General features: G+C 54.4%; 3 protein-coding genes across 3 annotated transcripts in view; 2 read left to right on the top strand and 1 right to left on the bottom strand.

The window, feature by feature from the left end:
* Positions 1–2,130, top strand: part of PTSG_01945 (uncharacterized protein) — a 6,698-nt gene extending 4,568 nt beyond the window's left edge. Inside the window, exons 13-17 of the mRNA XM_004997871.1 lie at positions 19–350; positions 572–807; positions 988–1,054; positions 1,344–1,425; positions 1,644–2,130. Coding sequence (XP_004997928.1) covers positions 19–350; positions 572–807; positions 988–1,054; positions 1,344–1,425; positions 1,644–1,929 — 1,003 coding nt within the window. The 3' untranslated portion in view covers positions 1,930–2,130. The remainder of the gene's footprint in view (positions 1–18; positions 351–571; positions 808–987; positions 1,055–1,343; positions 1,426–1,643) is intronic.
* Positions 2,060–7,493, bottom strand: PTSG_01944 (L3i88). Its single transcript, XM_004997870.1, has 9 exons — positions 7,074–7,493; positions 6,583–6,732; positions 5,902–6,284; positions 4,562–5,519; positions 4,271–4,327; positions 4,062–4,127; positions 3,672–3,819; positions 3,156–3,358; positions 2,060–2,784 (listed from the first exon to the last, which is right to left on the bottom strand). Exons 1-9 carry the CDS (start codon positions 7,092–7,094, stop codon positions 2,437–2,439), a joined length of 2,334 nt encoding a protein of 777 aa, XP_004997927.1. The 5' UTR covers positions 7,095–7,493; the 3' UTR covers positions 2,060–2,436.
* Positions 7,494–7,985: 492 nt separating this feature from the next.
* PTSG_11807 (uncharacterized protein) overlaps positions 7,986–10,000 on the top strand; it is a 13,235-nt gene continuing 11,220 nt past the window's right edge. The window contains exons 1-6 of the mRNA XM_004997869.1: positions 7,986–8,025; positions 8,487–8,736; positions 8,895–8,944; positions 9,047–9,107; positions 9,339–9,489; positions 9,834–9,875. Coding sequence (XP_004997926.1) covers positions 8,602–8,736; positions 8,895–8,944; positions 9,047–9,107; positions 9,339–9,489; positions 9,834–9,875 — 439 coding nt within the window. The 5' untranslated portion in view covers positions 7,986–8,025; positions 8,487–8,601. The remainder of the gene's footprint in view (positions 8,026–8,486; positions 8,737–8,894; positions 8,945–9,046; positions 9,108–9,338; positions 9,490–9,833; positions 9,876–10,000) is intronic.

Genomic DNA, 10,000 nt, shown 5'->3' with positions numbered 1-10,000 from the left:
CGTCACTCATTGTCTTAGGGAGCGGGCTGGCGCACAGACTGTCACAAAGGAAGAGGAGGAGGGCAGCAGTGGTGAAAGCGATGAGAGTGCGGGAGAGGAGGTGGACGCGGCCATGCGCAACACCAACATTGCTGATGACGATGACGATGACGATGATGATGATGATGATGACGATGAGGATGATGATGATGATGAGGATGATGATGACGACGATGAGGATGATGATGATGATGACGATGATGATGATGATGGGGAACGCGTGACGCTTGACAGCGATGATGACGAGGCAGAAAAGAAGCCAAAGAAGCAGCTGACCAAGTTCCAGCGCATGATGGCTCGCAAGAACAAGGGTGCGTGCATGGGAGAGTGCGTGAGGCTTGCATGCTGTGCACGCTTGTGTTGTTTGTTTGCTTGTATGCATGAGATTGTGTGTTCTTGCTGTTGCTGCCACTGTCGTCGTTGTTGTTTTGTTGTGGCATGCGTGTGCGCGTGCTCTATATTACGTGTTTAGCTCTCTGCCCCTTTGTGAGTCTCACACAATCTGTGCTTGTCTTTCTGTGCAACGCGGCAGATGTGCTGAGCGCTGCGTTCAACAAGCTGCACGAACTTGGGGAGCAAGATGACGACCTCCTTGTTCAGCGGACGACGCAGACGCACGAGGAAATTGATCCGAGCGACAAGAAGCCCGCCGTGCTCTCCAAGCGCAAGCAGAAGGAGATGCAGCGACAGACGCGCGCTGCCGTCCTGAAGAGGCAACTGCGACACAACGAGCGCTATGTCTTTGATGACGAAGGCAATGCCATCAAGGTGGGCTGCAACTTGACCCGTTTCTCTCCTACAATTGAGCGTGCTTGTGTGTGTGTGTGTGTGTGTGTGTGTGTGTGTGTGTGTGTGTGAGTGCGTGCGTACACGTTTGTCGGTCATGAAGGGCTCACAACAGTTTCTGCTGCGCACACATGATTGTGTGTGTGTGTGATAATACTGCAGATGGGTCCCAAGCTTGTTGGTCTGGACATGAGCAAGAAGGATATTGCAGATCAATTCTCGCCTGAAGGTGCGACTTGGTGTGGGATCGATGACATGTGTTGACGAGTGTGCTCGTTTGCGCCCTTGCATTTGTGCTTCGCAAACTTGTACGACGCACACACGACCTCACGTTGTTGTTGTTGTTGTTGTTGTTGTTGTTGTTGTTGTTGTTGTTGTTGTTGTTGTTGGTGTTGTTGGTGTTGTTGTTGTTGGTGTTGTTGTTGTTGTTGTTGTTGTTGTTGTTGTTGTTGTTGTTGTTGTTGTTGTTGTTGTTGTTGTTGTTGTTGTTGTTGTTGTTGTTGTTGTTGTTGTACCAGATGACACGCTTGTGCAAGAAGTGAAACAGGACATGGAAAACTTCCATGAGATTGACAAGAAGCTGGAGCGTCAGCGCATCAAGTCAGTCTGTGTGTGTGTGTGTCATGTGCGGTGACTGATCTTTCATCACTTGGTGTTGCTCTCATTCGTGTTCAACTTTGTATTCGACTCACTCACTCACTCACTCACTCACTCACGCACGCACGCACGCACTCACCCACTCACTCACTCACTCACTCACTCACTCACTCACTCACTCACTCACTCACTCACTCACTCACTCACTCGCACACGATCAGAGAGAAGAAGATGCAGCGGAAGCAGAAGGAGCGAGAGCGACGTGCCGAGGCGATGGAGGCGATGGGTCTTGGCGGCGTGGCACCCATGATTGGCGGCGCAGACTACGACGATGCCGCCGTGGAGAGCGACGATGATGGCAACGAGCGGCAGGACGAGGCCACATACGGGGACAGCAGTGATGGAGAAGAAGATGAAGCTGGCAACGCTGGCGAGGAGGACTGGTTGCTGGATGAGGACGATGAAGATTTGCTGCCGAAGAAGAAGGCGAAGAAGTCCAAGGTCTGAGCGCGCCCTACCTGCAGAAGGAGGCGATGTGGCGCTGTTGGTTGTGATGTGTGGCTTGGTCCGCTGGCCTGTGTGAAATTGTGTGGGCGAGTGCGCCTTGTTCATATCAACCATGGAGTGACGAACAACTTGGATTGTGACTTTTTTGAGTCGATCTTTATTGAACGCAGCACCAGACTTGACTCTGAAGCTTTGACCGGGATGAGAGAAGCATGCAAACCTGAGGAGGAAGAGGAGGAGGAGGAGGACGGGGAATACGAGTCAATGACAGCAGCGCAGGAACAAGAAGCCGAGAAAGCAAGAAGGCAGGAAGGAACGCATTGGAAAGCTCAGGCGTGCTGCAAGGATGCGGGGAATCAAAAGCGACAAGAAAGAAGGAGAGAAGAGGCCAAGGTTCGTGTGATGTTCTCTTTTGAGCGTGTCAGCACGGCAGCCCAAGACGAAACCCGTTCCAAGCATCGTGTGCTGAGCAGCTCAACAACGCTCAGAGCATCTCGGTCCAACTGCTCACACGTAGTCGTTGAGGGCGTTCGAGGTGCTGAAGGCGGAGCGCGAGAAGTGGGAGTAGCGCGGGGTACGGCCGCGGCTGGCGTGCTCGTCCTTTGCCAGGGACTTGAGGTGCTCCCGTGCTTGGAGGGCCTGCCGCATTTGGTGATGAGCGCGGATCATCCGTAGCTCCTCGCTCAGCTCGTCGGTGCCTTCGTCCTCCGGCAGCAGCGGCGGTGCCTCTGAAGCGGAACGGCCCAGCAGCAGAAACGTCTTGATGGTGCCTTTGCCCTTGATCTCCAGGCGCCCACGTGGGGCGATGCGCAGGTCGTGGTCGTGCGGAAGACAGCGCAAGAAGCGGTATGTGACCTAACAAAACAAATGTCGCGTATGAGTTCAGGCATCGTGTGCAGCTGGTGTGCTGGGCTGGGTTTGAACAGGACAACCAATGGAGCAAAGCGAGCTGAAGTAGCGAGAGTGACGGCACGGTAGGTAACAGGGCTTGCGCGAGTTCAGCCACGCAGCCACGCAGCCACACACAAACGCACGCACAAACACACACACACATGCGCGCGCATGCACACAAACGTACACACACACACACACTCACACACTCACACACACACACAAATGCACACACGCATGCGCGCATGCACACAAACGTACACACACACACTCACTCACTCACACACTCACACACACACACACACACACACACACACACACACACACACACACACCTGGATGCATCCCGGCAGGCCGTTGCTCTCCATGCGCGAGGCGACGTTGACGGTGTCGCCAAACAGGCAGTAGCGTGGACGCGCACGCCCAACAACGCCGGCCATCAGCGGGCCAGAGTGCAGCCCAACGCGGATGCGGATCGGCTCTCCGTCAAGTGGCGACGTCACGGTTTGGGCAACTCGGGCCATGTCGATGGCGAGATCTTGTCACATGGGCAGGAAAGAAAGGGCAAGTGAGGGCGGGGTCAGGACACCACCATGAGCACGTGAATGGGATGGACAAGCATCACACAACGCAAAGCAACCCTTCGATTGAACGCCTCATCAAGGGAGTGCAGCCTTGAGGCCTTTGTACAACGCATACAAGAGCGGCGTTGGACATTGCGACCACACGAACATGCACACAACTACACATGCAAATACAACAAGATGCATACAACCGCTCAGCTCGCAATGTGTCTCAATCGGGGGTCTCTCTTGTATCTTCCTTTCTTCGTGCGGTGTCGTCAAACTCACGGGCAATGCGAAGAGCGTGGTCCTCACATTCCTCCGGGCAGCCGGCAGTCACCATGTACGCGTCGCCAATTGTCTCCACCTTGTAGCAGCCGTGCTTGTCTGCCAGGTCATCAAACTTCAGGAAGAGCTCATGCAGCATGTCCATCACCTATGTCGTTGTGTATGCGTTTGTGTTGTCGACATGCGTTGAGAAGCAAATAAGCGTTAGCAAGAGCGCACAACAGATACAGAGCACACACACACACACACACACACACGCACACAAGCGTGGTACAAAGCCCATCTTCACAGATGCCAGCAAGCAAGATCAAGCGATGCCTCAAGGCCTCAAGTGAGGCTGCGAAATCGGATGACTGTCAGGGTACAACGCGGTTGGCCAGAACGACGCACCTCCAGAGACGGAACTTCAGAGGAGATGCTTGTGAAGCCAACAATGTCACTGAACAGCACCGTCACCTGCAACGTGTCACCGGCCATGTGATGCGTGGGTTACGACCCGAGACAAGGAAAACAAACACACATGCAGTGAAACAGTGAAACCGTGACACGGTGACACCGTGAAACGCGCACGTCACTGGACACGGTGTTGTCATCCGCACGTTCTCGTATGTTTCGGCGGGCGGGACTTGTCCACTTGCAAGGGCATTGGCGACGTTCTACCAAAACAGCGGGAGAGAGGATGTGCGTATGATTATGAGTAAATGCCGGTCAGTGGAGCAAGGGATATGGTGGAGCGGAGCATGCCGCCTGACTGACATGGTGTGTGACAAACCATAACCATGCACACGCATGCACATACATATTTCACACACACGCACACATGTTTGACACACGCACACATGATTCACACACACGCACACACACGCATGCACACACACTGTTCTCCGCACCTCCGGCAAGATGCTGCTGAGCAAGGCGTCAATCTGCTCCTTCTTCTCTTGCACTTCAATCATGGAGCGATCCAGGTCTGCAAGCTTGGCCTCAACCTGGTTTGAGTTGGAGGCGGACACGGCCTGGCACATTGCGCTGTATAGCACCTCGCGTCCGTGGCAGTGGATAGGCATGTCGGCAAGGTCGATGCCTTGCTTGTTGAGCTCCTCCAGGGATTGCACGAGCGGGTTGCCGACAAAGAGCAGCACCTGCTTGGCCTCATCGTAGACAATCTCGCCGTGCAGCTTGATGTGTGTTGGCTTGCGAATGTACCTGGAGTTTTGCTCCAGCGCGTCCAAGGAGCTTCGGCGCGACGTACTGCCGGAGGTGTTGGCGAGGGATGGCGCCGACAGCGCATCGAAGCGACGCGACATGGGGCAGACCAGCGACCGCTCCTCGTCGGTTTGGCTCTGGGCATCTGCATCCGGCTCGTTGCGATCTTCCTCCGCGGCCTCATTGACCACGAGGCGCACGTGCGGCTTTGACACATCCACCATGCTTGGAAGCTGGACCTCCTTGGCCGTCTCTGCTTCTTCGAGATGTGCCCTGTTTGTCTGCTTCAGCAAGTGCAGCTGTCGCTGCTGGTGGCGTTCCGTCAGCATTGCACTGTACTCCTCCGCGCTCAGCATGCGCTTCGGGTTGGTGACAAAGAGGAACGGCTTGTCGCAGCGCGCCCTCATGTCCTCAAAGTCCCACGTGGCGTCGATGGGGCGGGCGATGCGGAAGAGCTTGTCTGCGTGCATGCCAACGCAGTCCTTCTTCATGCGGGAGGCGAGGTGCTTGCCCAGGGAAATGATTCTCATGTCCTTGTCCACGGCAAAGTGCCAAGGGAAGAGGCGGTTGGTCATGGTGGCATCGAGCTGGGCCGTGGCCATCTTCTCGTCATCCGTTGACGCTGACAGCCCGTCCGGGAATCCACTGATCAATGACAAAACGAGAAAGGGAAGACAGCGTGAGGAAGTTGACAAGGATGACGAGAAGAGGGAGGATGCCATGAAGCGTGGTGATGGTGATGGTGATGGTGGTGGTGGTGGTGGTGGTGATGGTGGTGGTGGTACGTTTGGAACGAAATAACTTGCTGCGAAGGAACACGCCAACATGCAATCTTGCAGCGGATGTGAACGAAGCGATAATATCATCATGTACACACACAGACGCACACACACACAGACGCACACACACACACACACACAGACGCACGCACACACACACGCACACACGCACACACACACGCACACACGCACACACACAAACACACACGCACACACACGCACACGCACACGCACGCACACACACACACCTTGGGTCCATGAAGACGTGGAAGACGTCATGATCGTGGTCCTTGTCGCGCTTGAGGCGGTGGTGAATGTCAATGTCCAGGTCATAGAGCATCTTGGCGGCGCTCTTGAGGGCACCCATCATGAAGGGTGCAAGGCCGCGGCGCTGGCTGTAGTAGTGGATGGACATGGAGTCGTCTGGGTTGCGCTCCGGCTGCAACAGTGGCACCTTCATCTCGGGAAAGGCGGAGAGGAAGTTGTCGTGCAGGCTGTCCAGGTTGGTGAGCATGGTGAAGAAGTCCTTTCCCAAGGTGCGCAGCACAGGCTCGTATCCGTTGCGCACAAAGGTGCCCATGGACACCTTGCCTGCCTCGAACATGCATTCCTCCACCTTGTGGCCGGTGGCCTGTGTCAAGTGTGTGTGCGTGTGTGTGTGTGTGTGTGTGTGTGTGTGTGTGTATGTGTGCAGCGCGCGCGCGTGTGTGTGCAGTGTGTATGAGCGTGCAATGGGAATGAGTGTGCAGCGTGTATGAGTGAGATGGGAGTGATGCATACACGAGGGTGTGGCTGCTGTCAATGTGTCTATGCACCGAGTGAGCACACTTCCACGGCTTGTGCAGTCGACAAGCACAAACCAGCATATAACCCCAGTAACCCCTTCTTGCTATTGCCCCCGGAACATATGAACACGCACACACACACACCTTGGATGCCAGATCGAGGAAGAGCATGGTTTGAGCGTCCGAGTAGTGGCGGAAAAAATCATCGAGAGGGCCTTGAATGTCCAGGTCGGTGAAGATTGACTCGAGCACATCTTTTCCATCTGGCAGCTGCTTGAGCCAGTGGATGAGCGCCTACAACAACAACAACAACAACAACAACAACAACAACAACAACAACAACAACAACAACAACAACAACAACAACAACAACAACAACAACAACAACAACAACAACAACAACAACAACAACAACAACAGCAACAACAACAACACATGACAAAACAGCACACGAAGAAACAAGGGATGCGTCGCGTCATGTTAGACAATGTAGGCCTTGTAGGCCGAAAGTGAATTCCAGTTCAACGGGAAGAACGACAGCACATGATCAGGAAGGCGGAGAACTCGCTCCTGCGTGATGTGAAACATTTCAGGAACACACTTCAAGCAGTACTTTGCTTTTGAGTACGACTTACCTGATGCATGAATCCATACATGATTCTATGTCTTTGTCCTTGCTCGCTTGTTTTCCTGTTTTCTTGCTTGCTGGGTCGTGTGTTCGCGTGTCGTTTGAGCCGCCTCGATTCTCCTGTTTGCTTGATGCTTTGATGCTTTGATGCTTTGATGGATGCTCGTTCAGGCGGTGTGTGGTGTCAGTCAGGGTGTTGATTGCAATTCTCAATCGATGTGTACGTTCAGATTCTCAGGTTGACAGCTGGCGGGATTGTACGGGGAGGGATGTTCACGTAATGTTGTGCGTGTGATACTGTGGAGAAAGGAACTGCCCGGCATCAACAACTAGACAACTTGGGTCGCTTGTGCTGCCCTCTTTTGAGTGAGGCGACGACATGTAATTTGTTGTTTGTTGTCCCCCTGTCAAAGAAGAAGAAGGAGCAGAGAAGCAGAAAAGAGGCAGATCATCGTCTTGCTTCTTTGCTTCTTTGCTTGCTTTTTTTGTAAGGAGAGGAAAGACCATTGTTTACAACAACACAAGCACCTTTGGATCCGCTCCTGACCATGTGTAGCGGTGTTGGGCACGGCGTTACATTACAACAACGAGCAGACGAGCAAAGCACACCCCATTCACTCGGAACTAGCGCTGCAAACAGGTCGTCGTGTCCGCTTCGCGCAGTGCATGACGCAACCTCCTAACCTGTCTGACGTCAGAAAGGGACGGCAAAGGTCAAATTTGCCTTTCACCACAACGTCAAAATTGACGTTTGCGACGCCAGTTTGTCCCGCCGAAATGATCGGGAAATCTTCAACAACCTATCGGCGTGGGAAGTATGCAGCCGGAGTCGTTGCGCTTTCTGCACGAGAGGCTTTTTGGCCACACCCCAAAGCCAGCAGCGAGCGAGTAAGCGAGAGTCAGGCCAATTTCGCAGCAAGCGACGAAGAAGGACGAGGGTGTGCGCGACGAAAGAAAAGGTCGGCGAGGCAGGCGATATCGGCTGCACACGAGCGAGCGTGTGTGCGTTCTTTTGCTTGTTGATAAATTGCGAGCGTGTGAGACGGAGCGTGACCGGCCCGAGTGTGAGTGGCGTGTAGCCGAGTGGCAGGGTGAACGTGAAGGCGAGTGGGTGAGCAGAGGAGGAAGGGGTGGGATGGTCGGTGATTTGATCAAGTCAACAAGTCAAATTAACACCTGACACGACTAGCGTGGCATGATTGTTTGATGTGAATGTCCATGTCAAAGATGCCATTCTATGCCTCTACCTGCTTGTCCTCTCTGCTGTCCGTCTGCTTTCCCTTTGCTGCTGGTGACTGCTACACACCAGTGTGCATGCGCACAGCCACGCCACGTGTGTCTCACCACCGCCTTGTCTCTGTCTTTCTGTCCTTGCACCACCCCAACACACACACGCACGCGCACGCGCACACGCACACAGCCAGTCCTTGTTACACTTCCTCCCGTTGCTGTGCCGAGTCCACAAGCCGCAGCTGCAGCGACTCACAACCACAGCAGGCCGCTAGGCCAAACTACAAAAGCCCACTCCAACCGCGATGATGGCTGGGCGGGCAGCGAGTGTGCTCGCACTGCTTCTTGGTGTCTTTGTGGCACTCGTTGCAGTGCCTGCGACACACGCTCGTCCACAAGAAGGCATCATCAAGCCTCCAATGCCATCCGACACGTTTCTGGTATGTTTGTGTGTGTGTGTGTGAACGGCGTGTGTGCGTGTGTGAACGGCGTGTGTGAACGGCGTGTGTGCGTGTGTGTCCTCAGATAGCCATCACTACGTTCGCTGTTCTCGCTCGCTCGCTGCACCCTCACCCGCCACCGTGATTTCCAATCGCAGAACATCTCCGATGCCATTGCCAACGCCGCCAACGCCTTCGAGTCACCCATGTGCGCACTCGACTGCAATTCTGTTGTGTTTGTTCTGTGGACACTGCAGCCTGCCATGTGTCAACCCTCTGCCGCATCTCACATCACATTTGTTTCCAACAGCTCGGAGGGTGTCGTTCCGTTCTACGCACAGCCATCCGAGGACTCCTGTGCCATCTGTGAGGTGCGTTCAAGCGCCTCTGTGTGTGCCTGTGTGTGTATGCGGTTGTCTGTTGGTTCGTTGTTGCCTTGTCGGTTGGTTGGGGTCGCCAGTCGGTTGAGGGTTGCATTACTTTGTTGTTTCCGTTGATTTCTGGTGCGACGGGTTGAATGCTGCGCTGTTGACCGCAGTTCTTACTTCGTTGGTTCACACGTATCCCGGCATACTCTCCTGCACCTTCGCACGTACGTGTAGCACATCCTGAGCCGCTCCAATGTTGCTGAGGCCCTGTCGCCCGAGGCGGCCGCAAACCTCGCCGATGAGGCGTGCAGCGCCATCGAGCGTGACACGACACGCTGGCAGTGCCGTGGCATCGCCGCCAACTACATTGATGACCTCATCAACGGTGCGACGCCACACACCACTACACACCACACCACAACACACACACACACACACACACACACACACACACACACACACACACACACACACACACACAACACAACACAACACAACACAACACAACACAGCACAACACGCACAGATTGTTATGTTTGGGTGTTTTGGTGCCGCAACTGCGTTGACCCCTTGTAACTCAAGGCGAAAGCAACCGGGGGTTTGCCATGGGTGCGCCATTGTATTGCCGAGGCTGCCCCACTCTTGAGTCGTCCATTGCACTCATCTCTACACCTCACACGCCTGCGCCAACCCCCCTTCTCTTCCTCCTTGTGTTGCCTTGTTTGACAGGTCACTGCAACACGGCTTGTGCAGACGTCAAACGCGAACGACGTATGTTACCCGCGCTTCCTGCTTTGCCGTTACTCACTGTAGTGCCACTGTGGTGCCATGGCTGCTGTTTGACTGTCACGGCTTCATCATCATCACCAACAACAACAACAACAACAACAACAACA

The sequence above is a fragment of the Salpingoeca rosetta genome (genome assembly GCF_000188695.1).
Source record: "Salpingoeca rosetta unplaced genomic scaffold supercont1.3, whole genome shotgun sequence".
Classification (NCBI taxonomy): domain Eukaryota; class Choanoflagellata; order Craspedida; family Salpingoecidae; genus Salpingoeca; species Salpingoeca rosetta.
The sequence above is the reverse complement of the archived record's forward strand: the minus strand, read 5'-3'. Positions and strand labels throughout refer to the sequence as shown.

Coding starts and splice junctions, on each gene's coding strand:
- PTSG_01944 (XM_004997870.1), bottom strand. CDS start 7,094: ATGTATGGATTCATGCATCAG. Junction 6,733..7,073: donor TGTATGGATTCATGCATCAG/GTAAGTCGTACT, acceptor TTGTTGTTGTAG/GCGCTCATCCACTGGCTCAA. Junction 2,785..3,155: donor GCCTGCCGGGATGCATCCAG/GTGTGTGTGTGT, acceptor TTGTTTTGTTAG/GTCACATACCGCTTCTTGCG.